Source organism: Paramisgurnus dabryanus, chromosome 8 (assembly GCF_030506205.2).
Source record: "Paramisgurnus dabryanus chromosome 8, PD_genome_1.1, whole genome shotgun sequence".
Classification (NCBI taxonomy): Eukaryota; Metazoa; Chordata; class Actinopteri; order Cypriniformes; family Cobitidae; genus Paramisgurnus; species Paramisgurnus dabryanus.
The window spans coordinates 31,048,873-31,072,655 of record NC_133344.1 but is presented as its reverse complement, the minus strand read 5'-3'; the positions used below and the strand labels follow the sequence as shown (position 1 = coordinate 31,072,655).

General features: G+C 38.2%; 1 protein-coding gene across 2 annotated transcripts in view; it reads left to right on the top strand.

Moving 5' to 3' along the window:
• The first annotated feature begins 14,076 nt into the window (after nucleotides 1-14,076).
• Nucleotides 14,077-23,783, top strand: part of LOC135771337 (calcium-activated chloride channel regulator 3A-1-like) — a 62,608-nt gene continuing 52,901 nt past the window's right edge. For both annotated transcript variants that reach the window (XR_010542889.2, XM_065281537.2), the window contains exons 1-12: nucleotides 14,077-14,423; nucleotides 14,619-14,756; nucleotides 14,835-14,979; nucleotides 15,073-15,175; nucleotides 15,263-15,296; nucleotides 16,039-16,269; nucleotides 17,434-17,658; nucleotides 17,753-17,933; nucleotides 18,668-18,774; nucleotides 19,262-19,477; nucleotides 19,685-19,949; nucleotides 20,027-20,170. Coding sequence is in view for 1 of the 2 variants with exons in the window: in XM_065281537.2 (XP_065137609.1) it covers nucleotides 14,280-14,423; nucleotides 14,619-14,756; nucleotides 14,835-14,979; nucleotides 15,073-15,175; nucleotides 15,263-15,296; nucleotides 16,039-16,269; nucleotides 17,434-17,658; nucleotides 17,753-17,933; nucleotides 18,668-18,774; nucleotides 19,262-19,477; nucleotides 19,685-19,949; nucleotides 20,027-20,170 (1,933 nt within the window). In the remaining variant the exon portion in view is untranslated. The remainder of the gene's footprint in view (nucleotides 14,424-14,618; nucleotides 14,757-14,834; nucleotides 14,980-15,072; nucleotides 15,176-15,262; nucleotides 15,297-16,038; nucleotides 16,270-17,433; nucleotides 17,659-17,752; nucleotides 17,934-18,667; nucleotides 18,775-19,261; nucleotides 19,478-19,684; nucleotides 19,950-20,026; nucleotides 20,171-23,783) is intronic.

Below are 23,783 nucleotides of genomic sequence, written 5' to 3'. Positions count from 1 at the left end.
CAATTGCATGTGATGTTGCGAAGTCAACCTAAGTGCATCAGAGATTCCAGGTTGTGAATGCAAGTGACGTGACTGCCAGGAAGTGCATGTCCCTTACGAAAGGAAAATATATTTACCAATATATTACTTGAAATATATTGTAATATATTGCAATATATTATTTTACTTTCCATTTTCCAATATATTATACATTGGCAATACATGGAATAATATATTGATGGTACATATATTCTATATATGTGTAATATATTGCAGTATATTGCAAAATATACAAATTATTGCCACTTTCAATATATTGTACATGGATATAATATATGTGTTTATATATTTAAAAATATGCAATATTATATTTATAAATATCTGCAATATTGTATTTCGATTTATATGCGAAAATGTATTAACAATATATGTAGAGATTAGGGCTGGGTATTGTTAGGAATTTCACAATTCGATTCGATTCCGATTCTTGAGGCTTCGATTCAATTCGATTCGATTCAATTCGATATTGATTTGTTTGCTTCAATATCGATTCAATAATAAGTAGATACACAAGTAATTAAGTACCTGAGTAGCCTATATTTTAATTTTAGCTTTTGGTGCAGACTTGAACGGAGTGCAGCTGCTGTTTGCCATCTTGCTGTTTTGGTAAAGCGTGTTTTGGTAAAGCGTTTCTTGTACAATGTTGAACGCTCTCACTAGAGCAGGGATATTCAGTTAGTTTGTCATGGGGGCCAGTTCATGAAAAGCATCTCATATAAGGGGCCGAAGATATATCAGTGATTATGACTTAATTTTCATATATTTAAACTCCATAACAACAAAATCAGTGCATTGTACAATAGGCTTTTTCTACAAACATGTATTTTCAAACTGCATACAACAAAATTAGTGCATTGTAACATGTCCAAGTAGGCTTTTTCTACATCCAGACATGTTCATATGTTGTATTTTAAAACTGCATAACAACAAAAGTGCACTGTAAGATGCTTTAATTTACATTTAAAGGGGTAAATAAGAGCCATATCACACTCATTGAGAATTTAACTTATTTAATCACTTTAGTACACATAACAAAAAAGTTTACAATATGTAACATAACATTGTTTTATGCTGTTTTTGTCAAAGCTAATTATTTCACTACCCCTATTTAAACTACAACAGCCATCTTAATAACTGGCAAACATAAGTCTAGCTTCTAATAAGAGAAATTATACTTTTAGATTTCGCTAGAGCAGTAAAATCAGGTGTATGTTTGTCAATAGATACACGTTCAGTGGTGCAGGTGTTGGGCGCGATGATTGATTAACTGTCACTAATCGTTTTAATGCGTTTCCTTTATTAAGACATCTAATGTCATTGTGGATAAGCAAGTCATCATTGAGCCGACATATCAAACAACAACTGTCGGAAAAGCCGGTTTTGTAGATGGAAATACAAGAGGTTAAAACAGCCATAGAGTCCGTGGTCTCACCACTGTCAGTCATCGCGTCTTGATGTGCGGGCGCGAGCAGCTCGCGTTGGACCAAAGCACGAATATAAACATGTGACAAACCTGCTCGCGCCAGTCACGTGACTCGCGCTCTGCATCTCATGCTGTAACAGATGCACGCTCATCAACTCGTAACTGTAGGGTCCGTTGTCCAACTACATTTATTTTAATTCTAAATGTATTTATTCTAGAGATGTCTTTTTCATACATCAGACTACATAAAGGGCCGGATCAAATTACCTCGGGGAGCGGGCGCTAGAGTGTTGCCCACCCACAGCGCCGCCACTGGCCGGTAGGCTGAATCGATTCATGAATTTGATGAAATGATATTGAATTGAGGAACAAATAATTGCAATGCATTGATGAATCGATATTTTTACCCAGCCCTAGTAGAGATATAGTGTTACATATATGTTTACTATATGGTAGAATATATTTCAAATATATGTAAAATTATATGGAAATATACATGAAATATATGTAGATATGTGTTCGATATATTGTGGAATACATTTTAAATATACTAGTCAACATTTGAAGTGGATCAAAAAAGTTTATCAAAGTTGTCCTAAGACAAGAATGGGTATTAGGGATTGGTTTTATGTAAACTTTTTTGAATGGTTTTGATCCACTTCGAATGTTGACTAGTGTATATGTAAAATAAGATGGGAAATATATGTGCATATATGGGAATATGTATTAAAAATATATGTACAGATATAGTGTCAGAGGTATGTTTACTATATGGTAGAATATATTTCAAATATATGTACAACTATATGGAAATATATATGTAGATATGTGTTCGATATCTTGTGGAATACATTTTACATATATGTAAAATTAGATGGAAAATATGTGAAATATATGTGCATATATGGGAACATGTATTAACAATATATGTACAGATATAGTGTCACATGTATGTTTACTATATGGTAGAATATATTTCAAATATATGTACAACTATATGGAAATATATATGTATGTGTCGATATATTGTGGAATACATTTTACATATATAAAAAATTAGATGGAAATATATGTACATATTTATTGTAAATGTATGCACAATATGTGTACATATATGAGAACATGCACATACAATGTATGAATATATTTGGGATATATACAGTATATGTACATGAAACATCTAAAATATATAAATACTTAAATATGCAACCTGCAATATACAAACATTTACACCACATATTAACACAGACTGATGGGTAATCTATCAAAAGCCACCTTTATTTTCTTTTAATCAGGCACAGATACTAAACCCAATTTGAGGTACAGAGCTCTATAGGCCTATTAAAACCACAAGAGGTTTTGCATATGGTCAGTCAAAGGAAATGTGATTGGCTTCACATTATATTACATAAATGTGTTGCATTGCATTTACATAAATTACATTTTAAAAGAGTGCCATTAAACAAAAAATATACAAAATATAAATTAAAGCAACTTAAATTACCAATGTCCATTTCAAAATTTCAGCAGTGCCATTATACAATATCAATAAAGACAATATCAAAATGCACAGACAATAATGAACAAATAAATAATAAACAAACTTTCAAGAAGTTTTGGGAACCGTGAAAAAGCAAAAAAAAAAAAAAAATTGCCAAAAGAACAGTCCATTATCCTGGTTAGGAGTCCACCTTGGTTCTTCACTGATGTAAACCACTTACATACCCATGCTTTTGCTCTTCACCTGGTGTCTTAATGCCATTAGCTCGCAGATTCTACTGTTGATAGATTTTCTGACATCAGCTTCCTTGGCCTTATAGGAAACTGTTTTAAAACAGCATCTGTGGAGCAGAACAACAAGGATTACTCTCTCCCTCCTCCTGCTGCTCCTCTTGTTCACAAAAATGTCTCAGAGATGCAATAAAAACTGAAAAGCACCAGCTCTGAAAACTATATACCTTTTAAAACTTGAAGTTTCCTTGGAGCCTGCTGACATCAGCCTTCTTCTTCTTCTTCTTGAGTTTTACTGGCAGTTGGCAAACAACTTTTAGTGGTATTACCGCCACCTACTGATTAGGAGTGTGGGTCAGGATCATAGGTCAGGACCTATCTATCAGCCTCCTTGTTGCTGGTGTCTGTTACGCATCCTGTCCTCTCTTCGTGCTTCCTACTCGAGCATTTTATATATATATATATATATATATATATATATATATATATATATATATATATATATATATATATATATATATATATATATATATATATATGGTCTATGCATATTGCAATATATCAAAGCATATAAAGACAATCTATTACATGTAAAAAATATAGTGCCCTTTTTGTTCTTGATTGCAATATATTTTGTATCATATATAAATGTATGGTCTATGCATATATTGCAATATATCAAAGCATATAAAGACAAACTATTACATGTAAAAAATATAGTGCCCTTTTTGTTCTTGATTGCAATATATTTTGTATCATATATACATGTATGTTTCATGCATATATTTCAATATATTGGAAAATATAAATATTAAATCCCATATATGGGAATATGTTGCCTAATATATTACATGATATTTTCCAATATACTGCAATATATTTTTGTTTCGTAAGGGGTTGCTGCGAATGCAAGTGCTGCAGCCAGAGCCTCTTCAAATATTCAGTGTTTTTTGATTAGACAGTACAGAGTACAGTATATGAGTTTGCATACCAAGTGTTTCTGTAGGTCACTTAGTTGAGCATTGCAGTGTAGTAAGGCAATTTGGGTGATGTGGGGAGTCTCCTTTGGTGAAGCACAAGTGCACTCCAGCTGACAGGTGTGACAAGCAAAAACTTACCTAAAAACAACAGGTGTCATTCCAGCCTTTGTTAGTGGGTTGGCATGCAGTGATAGAGACGTTTGATGAGTTGGGAAATGGATATCCATCTCCGCCTGGCAAATACTTCTTGGATGTTAAAGGGAAGAAGGCCGATGTTCTGCTCTTGAGAAAAAATAAGAGAAGCTGGCTAGCAGACATGTTTACAAGTTTCTAAGTTTCTCAGATCCAAGTCTTAATCAAGTCTCTGGGGTTCAAGCCACTTCAAGTTCAACAGGCTAAAAGCTAAATATTGCACACAAGTAATTCTGCTTGTAAATCTCTTTCATGTCGGTCAGATTCTCAACTACAGACAGAAGCCGTCCGCCTCATGAGTCGTGAGTTTAGAGTGACGTTAGTGTGGGGTCCAAGTAAAATCCCAAGTCTTTTTTTATTTAATTTTTTTCAGCTAAATATTGTCATATTTGTACAATAAGTTATTGTTAATTTTCATGTCATATTATCAATAAAAAGGTTTAGTTACAACCCCAAATCAGAAAAAGTTTGGACACTGTAGAAATTGTGAGTAAAAAAAAGAATGGAATAATTTACTAATCGCATAAACTTACATTTTATTTACAATAGAATATAAATAACATATCAAATGTAGAAAGTGAGATATTTTGAAATTTCATGCCAAATATTGGCTCATTTTGGATTTCATGAGGACAGGTAGCAATAAGAGGCCAGAAAATTTAAATGTACACATAAGGAAAAGCTTAAGGACTAATTTGCAACTTATAAGGTTAATTGGCAACATGATTAGGTGTAAAAAAAGCCTCTCAGAGTGGCAGTGTCTGTCAGAAGTCAAGATGGGCAGAGAATCACCAATTCCCCCAATGCTGCAGCGAAAAATAGTTTTCTGAGTTTCTCTGAGTTTGAAGTTATTATCATCTACAGTGCATAATATTATCCAAAGATTTAGAGAATCTGGAACAATCTCTGTGCGTAAGGGTCAAGGCTGGAAAACCATACTTGATGCCCGTGATCTTCGGGCTCTTAGATGGCGCTGCATCACATACAGGAATGCTACTGTAATGGAAATCACAACATGGGCTCTGGAATACTTCCAGAAAACATTGTCAGTGAACACAATCCACCGTGTCATTTGCCGTTGCCAGCTAAAACTCTATAGGTCAAAAAAGAAGCCATATCTAAACATGACCCAGAAGCACAGGCGTTTTCTCTGGGCCAAGGCTTATTTAAAATGGACTTTGGCAAAGTGGATAACTGTTCAGTGGTCAGACGAATCAAAATTTGAAGGTCTTTTTGGAAAACTGGGACGCTATTTCATCCGGACTAAAGAGGACAATGACAACCCAAGTTGTTATTAACGCTCATTTCAGAAACCTGCATCTCTGATGGTTTGGGGTTGCATGAGTGCGTGTGGCATGGGCAGCTTACACATCTGGAAAGGCACCATCAATGATGAAATGTTATCCAAGTTTTAGAGCAACATATGCTCTCATTTAGACGTCGTCTCTTTCAGGGAAGACCAGGGGCGTCGCTAGACCCCTTTTACTAGGGCACGTGCCCCAGTGTAAATCTTTTGTGCCCCGGTGTAAATCTCAAGTTTAAATTTTAGCAGTTAACTAGTGCAATCCTTTACAAAGACAATTGCGGCAAAAACGGATCTTTATGCAAAGTAGTTACTCAATTTAGGCTTGTAAAAGCGACGAAGCAGTCGCATTGACGCGTGCACGCACGTATCCATGGCCGCGCGCGTTTGGGTTCACCGCGCACAACCGCATTCAAAAGGTGACGCCACGCGAGTGCTTATGAAAGCATAACGAAACTAAAGTAAGTTTCTAAATAATAATGCTAATATTATTTTGACTCGATCATTATTGGCTTCTGTAGATGGACATCAGAAATGTTGTTTTGTGCAAAGCAGGGAAAGATAAGAAGAAAGGAGAGATGAAACGTTTAAGGGAGGTAAGACAAACTACGTCTCTCAAACATTAGAGGAAAAATCTCAGGAAAACCTCTTGTCAAGTCTAAAGAATTGCTTTGTTGCTGAGAAAATCAACAGATGTATGTATACTGTTCTGTATTTTCAGATATGAAATTAATATTTAGTTTACTAATATTTAACTCTAGGACATAACACAAACAGTAAGCAGTAACTGTGACTGAGATTATATAGTATAGCAGTCATAAAATGACTTAAAATATTCTTGTAAAAATAAGTTATTAATCATTGCTATCATTGTATAAGGTTGAAAATATTTCTCTGCTGTCATTATTTCCAAACATGTTATGCCATTTATGCCTCCAAACATGTTAATAATGTTAGGTATGATGAAGAATACACTTGTATATATCTTTCGCAGTAACTGTTGCACTGTAGAATAGTGGGTTAAGCAAAGGACATTGTATAGAAGTGTTGCACACCTCTTGCACACAGCAGGCTTTCAAAAAAATGTCAGCAAAAAATGGGGGGCCTGTGCCCCAGTAGAGCTTTATGTCTAGCAACGCCCCTGGGGAAGACCTTGCATTTTCCAACATGACAATGCCAGACCACAAACTGCATCAATTACAAGGTCAAGACTGCATAGAAGAAGGATCTAAGTACTGAAATGGCCAGCCTGCAGTCCAGATCTTTCACCCACAGAAAACATTCGCCGCATCATAAAGAGGAAGCTGTGACAAAGACCTAAGACAGCTGAGCAACTAGAAGCCTGTTTTAGACAAGAATGGGACAACATTCCCATTCCTAAACATTGGTCCTCCTCCAGCTGTTCCTTTATATGTACATTTAAATTTTCCGGCCTCTTATTGCTACCTGTCCCAACTTTTTTTTGGAATGTGTAGCTCTCATGAAATTCAAAATGAGCCAATATTTGGCATGACATTTCAAAATGTCTCACTTTCCATTTGATATGTTATTTATATTTTATTGTGAATAAAATATAAGTTTATGAGATTTGTAAATTATTCCATTCCTTTTTTACTCACAATTTCTACAGTGTCCCAACTTTTTCTGATTTGGGGTTGTAATTTAAGTTAATTATTCTGCGCAGACTGCAGAACCTGTTTCAGTAGCTGATGGCAAGCAAGTCACCATTTATACTGATTATATATTGATATTGTTCTTAACCACAATAAGGTTGGAGCTGCCATAAATGATATTCTGCTGTTATAGTATGTAAATGTCAAGCTTATTAAAAAAAGGAGATTATTGTATTTATTGGATTATTTAATGTCAGGGCACCCTCTCTTCAGTCCTTATCAGGAACAATGACAAATTTAGCTTTACCACTTTCTGGTTTTCTTTCCGTTGTAAAATCATTTGCAACCTTAAAGGAGAAGTGTGAGTAGCAGAAGTGTTGCTGCATTTTAAATTTGTCTGTCTGTCTGTCTGTCTGTCTGTCTGTCTGTCTGTAACCTTAAGAAACAAATATATATGTTAATATATGAAAATATGAAATATATGAAATAATACATTTTCAAAAATTGGAATCTAGTCCTTATATTTTTCAATATTCTGCAATATATGCATGAAAAATGTATGGGCAAATATTAACACATGTAAAATATATATTTAGCAATAAGACAAAAACAATACAACATACAGTATGTCAAAGCTTTGCAGAGATACAGCCTCATAGTCTGGCAAAATTATATCAAATTTGGTGCTGCGGTATATGAATACAGTGGTTTTGCCTTGATTGGACTAGCGGTTTCAAAGATATTTGTAAAAGCTGTTTAAATGCTAAATCACAATGTTGCACAAACCAAGGCAAAACCTAGCATGTTGCCTCTAGTCACACTTGGGATGACGTGTACTAAGTTGGTCTTAATGCAGAAACACATCCAGGTCCAGATCTTGCCACTTATAGAAGAGTGGGCTGGCAGAATCCTGGGTGGGCAATTTTACAGTAAATATGTATGTCTGTGTAAATATAAGCAAAGAAAGCTATAAAAAATACAACAAATCTACATTTCTTCTTTTAAGCTTTAATAAAAAATTTGAAAAAAAAAATCATTATGTTTCATTGAAGTAAAACAATTAAAAGTGTGAGGAAAATTACATTATGAAATAAATGTTTTTCTCTAACTGGACACAATTATTGGCACCCCTAGAAATGTTATGAGTAAAATATCTCTGAAGTATATTAACATTGATATTAACATTTTCTTAGCAAACCATGGTGACCAAAAACATGATGTTGTCCTGTCATGGCTTCCTGTATAAAGTAACACAAACCCCATCCCCGTTTTAAGGCACTTAGGTCCTCACGCTGCAGCCTGAGTTGCACACACCCTCAACAACAGAGCGGTGGCAAGTACCTGTACAATGAGCTCAAATGTAGCAGTCGCAAACACAAAGTATAAAGAGCACTACTTTTCCATCATTGAGGTGAAAGGCAAGAATGTTTATGTAACGTGCAACTTATGCCCAGGAAGAAAGAGTCTCTCCACATCTGTGGCAAGTAATTCTAATCTAATGAATCACATCACATCATCATGCTGCCACACAATTACTGGTTCCTCTTTAGTGTCCATTTCATTCTTTTAACAGATTTTATAATGGGGGCATCCAAGTTATTTAAAATATTTGAACTTTTTTAATAACTATTTTCTTTTTTGGTAATGTTCCCAACACTGTTTTTGATAAACTCATTGAAGGCGTAGCACGCTTTAACCAAATTCTTTAATTCGCTCCAAAAACTAATTTAAACACCACTGATTGGCCGTTACATTTATTAGCTCAACAGGCACAACTGTGATTGGTTTTAATTCTTAACGCTGCAATGTGTATAAAGTAATCTGATGCAACCTAAACAGATCTAAATCTTATGCTTTCATCAACACATTCTTATTTTTTATTTTTTTATTTTTTATTTATTTATATAGTGCTTTTCACAATTGGTAATTGTTTCAAAGCAGCTTTACATTAATAGAAGCAGGAAAAAACACAGAAAAATCGACAAATAGCATAACATAATACAGATAGCATAAGAAGCAGAATTTGCTGCGGCTATGAATCAACATTATAAGCAAGCATATTATTAATATAACGTATAGAAGAGGGTGCTAAGTTAAGCCAATGAAGGCTGACTCCCCTGGTTGAAAAACCCCCTATGAGAAAAACCCCCGGACTTTTTAGCCGGGGGAAAAAGTCCTAGGAGGAAAAAACCCTTTGGATATATATATATATATATATATATATATATATATATACATTGAAACGGATAAGGAGATTAAGCGGAGGTTAAGCGGGTTCTGCCGGTGGTCATTGGTCAGGCATCAGCTGGGCATCACGTTGAAGGACGGCTAGTAAATCAGGGATGGTCCGACCTTCACATTTACCTGAACTGGGTCTGTTTGTCTCATTGTCCTCGGGATCAAGGACGAGACAGGGAGAGAGAAACAAAATCCTATTAGCTTAGGGGTCGTTCACATGTAATGCAAGTGTCACACAGTGATGTGGTTGAAGTCAGCTCGGTTCCAGACAGGCTTACTATTGCGGCATATGTATATTACCCATTGTTGAGGATTTAGCGAATTTGCACATATTGCATGACTCTTGTCATTTCAGTCAGATTCTCCGCTACAGAAAGAAGCCCACTAACATAGATTTAGACAGACTTGTGAACAATATTTGAAAGAAATAGTTATTTTATGTACATAGAAAAAGTCTTAGATCTTTTGAGTTGTCAAAAACAAGTGTTCTATTTATAATTTTGTTCAGTGTATGAGCACAGAAAGTTGTGAAAAAATTTGCATTGTTTCTCCTTTTCATCTTTCATTTTAAAAATTCATGCTTCATTGAGGAGAAATATTTGAAAGTGAAGTTGGGGTGGTCAACTTGTGGTGATGGAGGTACTCTTTTCCTTATTATTTTTTAAGCTTTCTGATCCCAAGATTCAGCTGATTTCTCTATTTGTGATCTTTGTAGAGTCTTTGTCCACTCAAATTATTATTATACTGCATTAAATTGACATAGACACACATCCTCTTTTAGGCAGATTTGCAACATCTCCAGTCAATTAATACTTCTTTATTATTGCCCTGATTGTGGAAATAGATGTTTCTTGGTTTTACTATTTCCTTAAAGGCACTTTCTAATTTTTGTAGCTCATAAATCTTTTGCTGTTTAACCCATTCTGGGGCTTTGTGTTACTTAATTTTTATTCTTCTGTGACTTCAGATTTGGGGTACTAATAAACTGCTTAAGCATTTTTAAGAGTTGATTTTTTTCTTCGGGTTAAAGATGAAAGAATTTTGTTTGTAATTGGGCTGTGAATATAGCCTGGGTGCCAGCCGATCTTAGCCCCGCCCACCACATTTTGAAAAACGGGAAGATCGGTCTGGCGTTTTTCCGTTGAGGAGCTACTATGCGAGTACCAAAACTGGCCGACGAATCAAATTGTGAGGGCGGGCTTTATACGATGATGGACAGATGATCAACACAACCACGTCACCAAAGAGCGCGTGTGTTCAATCTGTTTACAATGAAATGGCTGCCGCTGTAGAATTCAGATGTGTGGAATCTGACATTGAGTCTGTTCTAAAAGATATCGACAGAGCATTGATTTAAAAAGAGGAACAGAGAAACGCGATCAAGGCATTTGTTTATGTTTTCGCCGTCCTTCCTACGGGATTCGGCAAAAGTTGGTTGCACTTATGGAGGACAAAGTTAAAGAAGCAACTGAAATGGGTATCACGGCGATGCAACTCGGCATGCACGACGAGATGGATATAATTAGCGGTCGTTGCCAGCTTCTTTTCGGAAGCCCGGAATCGTGGCTGCTGAATAAGTGGAGGGACATGCTAGGCTCCGATATTTTTCAAGCCAACGTAATGGGTAGCTATCGTCATGGATTAAGTTCACCTAAAGTACAAATGGTAAGAGATAGTCTTACTGTATGACTTAGTAAATACTTAATGTTGTGATATAAATGAAATGTTGTAAACATAGTAGGTGTTGATGTACCTTCGCTAACTCAGACTTAGTATAATTACAATGATGTTAGTATCATTGTAGCAAAATTACTAGCAGTTCGGTCAGGCTTCAAAAGACGACATTTCAACATACGTCACATACTCCGTTGCTCTGATTGGTCGTAGGTCTATCCAATTGAGTGGAGAGGCATTTTTCGGTTGAGACACGCCTCATAATTTTAGCTCAATGGAGCGGTATCAGACTCAAATTCTGACTAGAATTGAGTATGACAACGTCAGGCTACTGTGAATAATCATTGAGATGCTTTTGGGCTAGTTGTAAGTGTCCATTGGGATGGTTTTGATACACAAATCTGGCAACTCTGGCTGTGCACTTGTGCAGACGTTTGGTTCAGATTATATAGAATTCAGTGTATATGTAAACAAACATTTAAATCAGTTTGCAATGTTTATGGTACATGTAAACTATATTGTCCTAACCTGCAATCGTATAAACTTGGTCGGATTGACAAAATTTTGTACATGTAAACATAACCGCTGAGAGGCAGCATGTTTGTTTAGCAGCCATGAAGCCCAGTAGCCATTTGTACTGCAAGCAAGTAACATTTTCAAGTGCTGGGACAAGAGCATAATGCACCACTTGTGGTATTCCTATCAACTGTTTCATCTGAGGGACCTTTTACAACAAAAACTCAAGACCTATTTAAGTGACTATTTTGGCCAGGAATATCTGAGATGACTGCTTTGTGTTATGGTGGATTTGATCCTCTTAATAATATTTTCCCAAGGAAGAGGGCATTTTCAAATCTGCTGAACATAGAGTTTATTTGCTTGGTTGCTTAATTGCCCAAGCCACATATTTCTCTTTGAAATTGAAAGAAGTAGGACTGCATGAGAGAACCATGGCATCCACTGGAATTTCTTTTCATTTTGGTTTCACTTTGGTGTTTGATCATTTTGTTAATTCTCATAAAATTTCATGTTGGAAATTTTAGATTTTGATTAACATTTTTAAATTAGTCCAAGTGTCAAAACAATACAAATGCAAATTCTTTAAATGGGCCTGTACCATAATCAGCCTATATGTAATTGTATAACCTATTGGATAAACCAAAATGAGCCATATTCCATTTAGCACTCATGCATTTATTTCCCATTAGTGACCCAACTAGCCAACCTGGGTTTTCCCATATGGGACCTACTCGGTTGACCCAATTAAGCCCCAGATATGTTGCCCATTTTGAGCCCTTGTCCACTCTGTACCCCTGTAGCCCTTGAATAACCCATATGGGGCCCAAATAATTGTGTTGATGAACAGGGTGGTTAATGGAAAATACTGTAGATGTAGTTGAAATGGGTTAGTTCGCGATTTTAAATGATTCATTAAAGTTGTTTGGTTGGTTCCTTAGGTTAGTTTAACTTTTAGCAGGGATGTCCAATCTTGATCCTGGAGGGCCGGTGTCTCTGCAGAGTTTTATTCCAACCCTAATCAAACACACCTGATCCAGCTAATCAAGGTCTTACTAGGCAGACTAGGGCTGTTTCTCAATATGCGTTCTTCAGCGATCTTGCATCCTTGTGTCCTCGCTCTACGTCATCATTAACAGTCGAAGTTTAATTCCAATTCTCAAGAACGCAAGTACAAAGGACGTGTGAAAATACCCGGATGAGTTCTTGATATCGAGGAAGGATGCATCGAGTACAGACTTGCGCGTTGAAATCTGGGGAGGTCATGTGACCAGCAGGAAGATCGCACACATCTCAATTCTCACAAGTGCGTTCTGTGTTCTTGCGACCTTCTGAGTTCGTTCTTCCAAGGTTGCCTGGCAACCAATCTCCACGAGAATGCAAGTCCGTTCTTTGTGTTCTTAGAATTGAGAAACAGCCTAGATACTTTGAGGCAGGTGTGGTGAGGGAAGTTTTAGCTAAACTCTGCAGGACACCGGCCCTCCAGGACTGACTTTGGACACCCCTGACTTTTAGCAAAGCACTCTTTACAAAATGTATTATACAATATGTAAATTCAGGAGAATGATTCTACCCTTTTTTAAATGTTACTTATTCTAAATAAATTAAAATTGTAGAAGTGAATCTCTATAATTTTTTGTTTTAAAGCAACACTAAAGAGTTATTGCTCTTTGCTCCCCCTACAGGTTAGACGCGTAATTGTTCATTAGCACTGTCGTAAATACTGCAGCATAGCTGGCTCTGATTGGATTGTAGGTCTGCCGTAAAGCAAGTTTTTGTAGTTTTCACTCGAACTACAGGACCACTACTCGATGGTTGGAAACTTCTTTAGTGCGGTTTTTTGGCCGATAGAGGGCTGCAAAGCGAATGTGAAAGTGCCATTCACCCTGTTTTGAGTGGATGAACCACTGAAACTTTTTTGGAAACGTTATTTTAAGGTAATAAAAACTCTTTGGTGTTGTTTTAATAAGATTGTATTTGTTAACAATGCATTAGTGCATTTGATAAACTTGAACTAAAAGTGTACAATACTTCTACAGGATTTATCAATCTTAATTCATGTTAATTTCACAATTTACTAATACATTTTTAAAATCTAATGTTAACATTGGTTAATGTACAATGAACCCACTAATATTAACAAATATTATTAAATGCTGTAAAACTATATTGCTCATTCTTAGCGCACGTTAGCTAAGGCATTTATGGTTGTTAACAAAAACCCCCTTATTGTAAAGTGTTACCAGTTAAGCTTCAAAGAAATGGGAAATGCTAGAGGTAAGAGTCAATCACTAAACGGAAAGTGAAAAAGAGGAAAGAGAAATAAAGTGAAGAACTTAAGAAATACTGATACCCGTGCCTATGCCCGAATTTACATTTTAATACAGAAGTAAATACCACAGGGTGGTTTATACAATTATGTAAAACGGGCTACTCTGTAGATGATTAAGATTTTTCTACGTCATTCTGAAACCTCTTACACCTTGGGTGGGAGGGGTGTTGAGGCCTATAAGAACAGTATTTGTGCTGATCATCACCTAAAATACGGCAAGTATAGTTAATCTACAGCAATGGACTCGAGATTGATTGTCTTGTGGATGCTCCTGTCATCCTCCTGCACTGGAATCCAACTGGAGGGAAATGGATACACTGATATTGTGGTTGCAATCAGTTCAGGAGTACCACAGGACAACGCACTCATTGAAAGAATAAAGGTGAATATACATCTTTTTTTGCACCTTATCTGTTCTTTTTAGAGGCTGATAATAAAAATAATAGGTGTAATACTTGTGCAAGGAAAAATGGGTCGTTGAATTATTTGAAAATAATGCACCACCAAGGTGGTAATGCAGCACGAAGTGGAGAAGAAGATTGGCAGTGTTTTATCATTTTCTCATTTATCTGGACAGGACATGTTCACTGAAGGTTCGATGCATCTGTTTGAAGCAATGGACAACATGGTCTATTTTAGAAAAGTTACAATACTAGTTCCACCTCATTGGAGCAGTAAGGATTTTACCAAAGCCACAACAGAATCCTACGAGAAGGTACAAAACTTGTTTTAGTCGTATTTGTACAAAATGTTAAATCACTTCATTTACATGAAATTTTTGCATCATACGCAGGCCGGCATAAGAATTGATAAAGCTAATCCAGGATATGGTGATGCTCCGTACACAAAGCAGTATGAAGATTGTGGATCGGAAAATGAGTACATTCACTTTACTCCAGACTTTTTCCTAAATGATGATCACTTCTACGGTTCTAGAGGTCTCTAATGTTAACATTTATCATGGAATTATAAAAACAACTACACATTTATGCAGCAGTCTTGTTTCATTTGGTGGACTGTTTTGTTAATAGGAAGGGTCTTGGTGCATGAATGGGCTCATCTGAGATGGGGGGTCTACGATGATTACAATGAAGAAAATCCATTAAATTTTTCTAATGGAGTTCAGGCTACAAGGTCAAAAACCATTATCTCATTACAAATATAAACGTTGTTGCTGCTGATTTGAAGTATGAGCAGAATTGTCTTCTTGTTTATTTACAGATGTAGCAAACACATCGCGGGCCAGCAATCAGAGGTGGGTATAGTAGTACTAACAAAAATCAAAGCACAAAAAGCTCCATCATTTATTTACCAAGTGTGGATTCATGCATGATTTGACAACAAATATGAGTCGTGGTCAAGAAGTTTAGTACATTTTCATTGTCACAGACATGAAGATTTTCACCTGAAGATTTCACTTAAACTGCTATGATAACATAATGTGTACACTGTTAAAACTTTCAGTGGAAAAACAGTGGAAAACATTTGCTGCCTTAATTTTTTATCAGCTACAAGTCATTTCAACTATACTATTATTTATCTTGACTAGAGAGGTGTTGTTGAAATATGTCAACTTTATAGCAAAGCATTGTTTCTGTGTACAGTATTACTGGCAGCTGTTTGCCAGTAACTTACTGTAGATTTAAATGAATGTTAACAGTTTGTTCAAAGTTAAATGAAGAGTAAACATTAACAAGTTTTACAAAAAATATAAAAAATAACAGCCTCATGCAAAGCATTCTGGGAACCAATTTGAAGGGAAAAAATGCATGAGGCTGATATTTTATAGTTTTATTCTGTAAAGACAAAGACTTGTTAATGTTTAATGTTCATTTAACTTTGAACAATCTGTTGCCAGTATTTAAATCTACAATACGTTACTGGCAAACAGCTGCAAAACTACAGCATTTTTAATGATAAGTATATTAGTTTTGGAAAATGCAAAATAGAAGTTTTGATATTTGCAATGAAGCCAGAAATATGACCATATTTTCCAGGAGGTTGCATTTTGCAGAGAAGATGAGCACGATGCTGCAGCCCCAAACCTACAAAATGAGAAATGTGGTAACAGAGCTACATGGGCAGTGATATTTGAGGATTCTGTGGACAGTGCTGCCCTTCAATCTCTGCGACCGTTGCAATCTGCTCCACCAGCACCAACTTTCACTGTTGTACAGAGAATGAAGCGTGTCGTTTGTCTCATCCTTGATGTCTCAGGAAGCATGGCGGTACGTAACTTTTATTTTAAATTATTAAAACTTTTAATTCACATACATGTTTATAATATGAAGAGTTTGGTTCCAAAACGAGATAATCTCATTTTGTGCATTCCAATTAATGGCGAAGTGCACAATGTTTAAAAAACGCTTTGGAAAAGGGAGTTGGGCCGACTACCAAAACACACTTTTGGCCAATCAGCAGTAAGGGGGGTGTCTACTAACCGACATCCTTGTCGGGGTTGCGTACACTGTAAAAAAATTCGTAGAAATTGCAGCTGGGTTGCCGGTAACTTACCGTAGATTTAAATTTATGTTTTTTACTGGCAACATTTTGTTTAATGAACAAAATTAAATGAACATTAAACATTTACAAGTCTTTGTCTTTACAGAGTAAAACTAAAAAAACAGCATCAAGCAAAACATTCTGGGAAACAAAATCTGAAGCAAAAAACTGAAAAAGGTTCCCAGAATGCTTTTCATGAGGCTGTTACTGTTTAGTTTTATTCTGTAAAGATAAAGACTTGTTAATATTTACAATTTATTTAACTTGAACAAACTCTTGCCAGTAAATAACATAAATTTAAATCTACGGTAAATTACCGTTATTTCATGTGTTACAGTACTGACCAATCTACAGGTTATTTAGTGCTCTAACACAGTGGTTCTCAAATGGGGGTACGCGTACCCCTATAGATACTGCAGGGGGTACGTGAGAGAAAGTGGAAACTGACATTTAGGAATAAATCAATAAAGTCAGTAAATGATGATGATAGTATTTTTATATAACATTAGAACTACACAAAGATGCATAAGAAAATCATACATTTAAAGCACATTGTACAAAATGCATGTGCGAGTTCAATCTGTTGATCTTGTCTGGCACCTGCGCTAAGGTTTCAGTTCAGCAGCTTCAGCAACGAGATACACGGAGTCTGCTCCTGTTATCATTTCTTACTTAATGCTGTTGCATTATGTTGAAATTATTTTGATTTAATTTCATTTTCATAGTGTACTGTTGAAAATGTTTTTATTCTCAATCATTCAAGTTTGTACTGTCGGGTTGCTTTGAAAATATTTGATGAAACTGAAATTTAGAATAAAAATGTAATTTAATTATGTTTTGCAATGATAAATGTATACAGTATACACATTTAATTTGAATTCATTTTCAAGGGCGCTAGGATTCTTCGACAGCGGCAAGCCGCCACACATTTCCTGCAGTACATCATCGAAGATCAAGCTTATGTTGGAATCGTAACCTTTAGCAGTGACGCTTACATTCTTAAAAAATTGACTCGTATTGACAATGATACCACAAGAAAGGAGCTGATCAAATCATTGCCAACCATAGCAAGTGGAGGGACATACATCTGTAAAGGCCTCTTTAAAGGCTTAGAGGTGCCCTGTTAGTTGTATTCAAATACATTTTGTATTGTTGGTGATGTGTAAAGTATAAATGTTCAATGTCAGTGATCTCTTTTAAAACCATCAGGTACTTAGAGGGGACAATTTGGATGCATTAGGAGATGAAATAATTTTTCTCACTGATGGTGAGGCGTCGGACGACCTCAATACTTGTGTTCCAAGTGCAATAAAAAGTGGTGCCATTATACACACAATAGCTTTGGGTACATCCGCTGCCCAGGCTCTGAGGCACATGGCAGACAAGACTGGTAAGTGACACAGCACAAACATTTAAAGTTCAAACAGAAACCCAAGCACTTAGTCATAGGTGTTGGTCATCCAACACAGGCTCACGGCAAGTCGTGTTATAGTAACGAAAATTTTGATTAATTTATTTGTGTTTGATGACACGAATTTCCGTTGTTTTTCCTGTCTCTGGAGATGAATGTCTTTTTCGTCCTTTCCAGCACGAATTTCTATCAATGGCTGTTCGTGTGTCTGTGGCACGACTTTCTTTATCGTGTCATTTTATATTTTGTTTTCTCATCGTTCTTTCCTATTTTTAAAACATTGTCGCTTGGGGTTACAGTTAGATTTGGGTTTGCGTTAAGATGGAGTTAGAGTTGGGTTAGGAAGTCGCAGAAAGTGTTTCTAACCCAAAACCCAAGCGACAATGGTCAAAAAATTGAAAACAACAATGAGAAAACAAAATATGAAATGACACGATAAAGAAAGTCATACCACATGAACAGCCATTGATAGAAATTCGTGCTGGAAAGGACGAAAAAGACATAAGTCTCCAGAGACAGGAAAAACAACGGAAATTCGTGTCATCAAACACGAATAAATAAATCAAAATTTTCGTTACTATAACATGACAAGACTGAGTTGGTTCATTACATTAATAAGTATAAAATATATCATGTAAGTGTCCGTTTATATACTGTATAAGTGTGAGTTTATCCAATGCTAATTTCTCCTATATGTTTCATGTTGAAAATAGGAGGGAAATTTATCATAGCCACCGATGATTTAACCTCTAATATGTTAGTGGATGCATTTGCTTCACTTACAATACCAACTGGAGACTACACAAAAGAACCAGTTCAGGTTTGGTAAAACATTCTTCATTACCCATTTTATTATCTGGAGTGGGTCACTAAGGGGTCGTTTTCAACAGTGGCGCCTGCAGCCGAGAGGGCACTAATGTGGTTAGATTTTTACATAATTTTACATTGATTGTTCAATCTGTGTACGCTCATGACATAAAAAATAAAGAGAGAATAAGGAAAAATAATTATGAACTTAAGGGGTTGGCGAAAACGAGTAGATGGTATGTGTTCCTCGAGAGCAATTATTGGTCTCAAAATCTTTATTTAACTATTATCAGTTATGATATCTGCGATATTAGATCATTAAGTTTGATATACACTGTGTTTCAATGAAGAAATTCAATGGAAATTCATGTTTCAAGTGACTCAGTTTCAATTTTTTTCTTTTATGGGGCACAAAATCGGAATTGGGCATCAAGGTCTGCAGTGTGAATCCAGTCTAAGGTTATCTGTGTTAATGTGCTTATTTTCTTTGTTGGTTGCAGCTTGAGAGTATTGGAATAAGAACAGCTGGCTGGTTTAATGGAACTGTATCAGTGGATCCGACTGTTGGTAACAAAACCAGCTTTTTAATCATATATGAAACCAGTTTACCTACTGGTTACATACAGTCGCCAAGTGGGTACATCTACAGTTTGGGAGATTTGATTTCAGATATAACAGCAAAGACAATCACGCTAAAAATTCCAGGAACTGCAGAGGTATGACTTTTACAATACATTGTCAGAAAACAAAATTTGTTAAAAAAAAAAAAAACATAAAATAACTGGCAGGTGTTTGATCATAATAATATGGGGGAAATCTGTAAAATAACAGTATTTGGATTTAAAACTTTTAAAGAAAAAGTCTGTTTAAGTATATCATTGGTAATTTCCTAAAGATTTCTCTTTTCTTCTTGTGTTGGGTAGGCTGGTGACTGGAAGTACAGTATTCTGAGTGGAAGATCTCAGTCTTTGACTATAACCTCAACCAGTCAAGCAGCACATGCTGATGTTCCTCCTATCATTGTCAAAGCCCATGTCAGCCAGCAGTTTAGTGACGGCAGTAAACCCATGATTGTGTTTGCTGAAGTTAGTCAGAATTACAGATCTATAGTTAATGCTGAGGTGTGGGCCACACTGGAGCCTGAAACTGGGGCCCCAGAGATAATACAACTCCTGGATAATGGAGCAGGTAAATCCTATTCTTCTTTTCCTATTCACACACTCTTCTTAAAATGTAAATAAACATATTAACTTTATGTTTTACAGGAGCTGACGCTTTCAAAGATGACGGCATCTATTCCAGATATTTCACAAAGTTAGTGAAGGGTAGAAGCAGCTTGAAGGTGCGAGTGAGGAATAAAGATGGACAAGCCAGGTTTACTCTCCACAGGAAGAGTGGCGTGGTGAATGGTAAACCAGTTTTATTTAACTTAAAACTGAAAAACTTCAGATCTTACAGGGGCGATCAGTAATTGCTGTTCATGTTGTGCTGGCCAATATGGCAGTCATGTGGTGCTTATACTGACACAATTACTGATGCCAGAATACAGTAGACATACAGTAGACATACTCAGTTTACAGTCAGTCATCATTCTTTTTCTTCAACAAACTAAATCATTAAATAAAAGTCTTGCATTGGTCATCTGAACATCTCAGCATGTTTTGTACCATATATATGTATACTAAATGCATGTTTAAAGAAATTCTGAAAGAGGTCAAACCTTAAAATATAAACATTTTGGAGAGCTTTAACAAATATTTCCTTAACTTCTCAGTTCCCCTTCGAGGGAACTCGAGCTGCGTCGCCGAAGCTACGCTATGGGAACGCCCTCTGCGTGATTGCGTCTGAAGCACGTATGTCAAATCAGTCCAATGGTCAAGTGACACGTCATAGGCGGGTGACGTGGGAACCAGGAAGCTATAAAAAGAGCACCCAGCAAGCCAACTTCAGCTCTTTGTGCCTCAGCAAGCGAGTGTGTGTCATTATCATGTCTAAGTCCAAACAAAGTTTTAAGGAGTGTGCTTCCCCGTGTCCTCGTTTCATTACGAGCGAGGACTCGCATCATCTCTGTGTTATGTGCCTCGGGGCACAACACGCACGATCATCTCTTGAGAGGGGTGGTTGTGCACATTGTGATAGGATGCCGCTCCGTACGTTGCGCTCGCGGCTCGCACTCTTCGAGGAGGGTGGGGAGCCGCGTGTTCCCCACGGTTCTGGCCCCGCTGCTGCCGAGGCAGAGCGGAAGCTGCGATCGTGGGGATCACAACTAGATCTCGCGGACGAGCTTGAGACGGGTCTCCCCCTTTCTCAGCCTTCACCCGCGGGATCTAGTGCCCCGTCTCTGGATTCGGAAGCACGCGCTGCGGTTTCTTCCGCCCAGGGTGGGAGCCCAGATTTGCATTTATCGTCGTCCGAGGAAGTCGATATTATGTCTGTCGACGTGGTGGACGCTGAGGAGCCTTCTCATTCGTCCCCCGCGTTCGATGATTTGATGGAGGTTGTTACTAATGCCGTGGCTCGCTTAAAATTAGACTGGCCGGCGGAGACTCAGAGCGCGCGTCCTCAGAGTATGTTAGATGAGCGCTTTTTAAAACAGAAACCTCAACCTTCGCGGCGCAACATGCCTTTCTTTCCTGATCTCCACAGCGAGCTGTCGAGATCATGGAAAGCTCCGTATTCAGCCCGTGTTCATACCCCTCACGCCACCATGTATTCCAACATTGTGGGGATGGGTGAGCACGGATATTTAACGATGCCCCGGGTGGAGCAGACGCTTGCGAGCTATCTCTCCCCCGCTGCGGCGTCATCATTAAAATCGCCTTCGCTTCCCACGAAACCGGTTAGGTTAACCTCATCTTTAGTGGGTAAAGCTTATAAGTCTGCAGGGCAGGCTGGGGCTTCACTGCATACCTTAGCTGTCTTACAGGCGTACCAAGCAGAACTGCTTAAAGATTTAGGTGCTCTTGATTATAGGGCTGCTGGGCGGGAGCAGCCATCGACATCATATAGAGCATCGCAAAAGCATAGTGTTGCCACTCGTGGTCCCCCTCAAAAAAACTGGGGTTCGGGCGGTCGCGCTCAGACATCATCCAAGCAGAAAACAGACCTGAGGGCTGTTATTATGGCGAGGAAGGCGTCGGCTAAAGGAAGTCCTGAGGGACGTAGTGTCATATTTCCGAGGGCAGCCCCCAATCGGGGAGAGCCGGCAGTCACCTCACAACACGGTGCCCGTCTCTCCTCGATGCCCTCGGGATGCCAGTGTGTTAACCCCGCCGCGGTGTGTGTTTCGGGGCACAGCGGCTTCATATTCTTGTGTGACTCGTGCGCGGGGCACGCAACACCTCTCTCCGAGGAGGGAGGCATTAATATCACCCAGGTTGAACCCTGCCAGTTTGGTTCAGGGCACCGGGAAAAGTTTAAGCAGTACACAAAAAGCCAGTCTCGAGAGGCTGGTCCCCCTTATAGAAACTTTGGCAGCGTGGAAACTCCTGCCAAACGTGTCTCAGTGGGTTCTGCAAATAATAGAAAAGGGCTACAAAATTCAGTTTTGCAACCAGCCACCCCAATTCAACGGCGTGTTATCTACCATAGTGGGTGCTGGGCAGACTCTAACAATGGAACAAGAAGTAAAAACTCTCTTGTGCAAGGAAGCCATAGAATGTGTTCCTCCTCACAACAGGGAGTCAGGGTTTTACAGCCGCTATTTCATAGTTCCAAAGAAAGACGGGGGGTTACGTCCGATTTTAGATCTACGTCATCTGAACCGGTCTGTTGCAAAACTAAAGTTCAAGATGTTAACTATAAAGCAGATCGTCACACAAATCAGATCCGAGGACTGGTTTGTGACGATAGATCTAAAAGACGCGTATTTTCACTTATCTCTCCTCCCGCAACACAGGAGATTCCTGAGGTTCGCCTTCGGGGGCGTGGCTTACCAATATCGGGTTCTCCCTTTCGGTCTATCTCTGTCACCCCGTACATTTACAAAGTGCATGGATGCAGCGCTGGCTCCATTACGACTCCGGGGCATCCGTGTCTTAAACTACATAGACGATTGGCTAATTTTAGCCCAATCAGAGAGTATGGCAGCGCAGCATCGAGATGCTGTGCTGACCCACATGAGAGAACTGGGGTTAAGGCTAAATGCAAAGAAAAGCATGCTCTCTCCAGTACAGAGGACAGCTTTTCTTGGCGTTATATGGGATTCAACGACAATGCAGGCACATCTGTCCCCTGCTCGTGTGGAATCCATTCTTTTGGCTGTAGGCAGAGTGAAGTTAGGCCAGTCACACACTGTAAAACAATTTCAGAGGTTGTTGGGGCTCATGGCAGCAGCACCCAATGTAATACCCCTTGGGCTGCTTCACATGAGACCGCTACAGTGGTGGCTCAAAACCAAAGGGTTTTCCCCGAGGGGCAACCCGTTCCGTCTGATCAAGGTCACGCGCAGATGTCTTCGTGCCTTAGATCTTTGGAAGAGACCATGGTTTCTCTCCCAAGGACTGATGTTGGGGGCTCAGTTCCGTCGAGTTACGCTGACAACGGATGCTTCCCTCACAGGCTGGGGAGCAACTATGGGGAGCCATCTGGCTCATGGATTATGGGGGGCCAGACAGCTCAGCTGGCACATAAATTGCCTAGAGATGATGGCAGTGTTCTACGCCCTGAGATGTTTCATCCCTCACCTGCGGGGCCATCACGTGTTAGTCCGGACAGACAACACGTCGGTAGTCGCGTACATCAACCACCAGGGGGGTTTGCGTTCACGCCCTTTGTACAAATTGGCGCGGCATATCCTTCTGTGGACACAGGGGAAGTTGCTGTCCCTCAGAGCAGTGTACATTCCCGGGTGTCTGAATCAGGGAGCAGACGTCCTGTCGAGACAGGGGCTGAGGCCCGGGGAGTGGAGGCTCCACCCTCAGGTGGTGGAGTCCATCTGGACGAGATTTTACCAGGCGGAAGTGGATCTGTTTGCGTCCAGAGAGACGACACACTGTCCGCTATGGTTTTCTCTCACACATC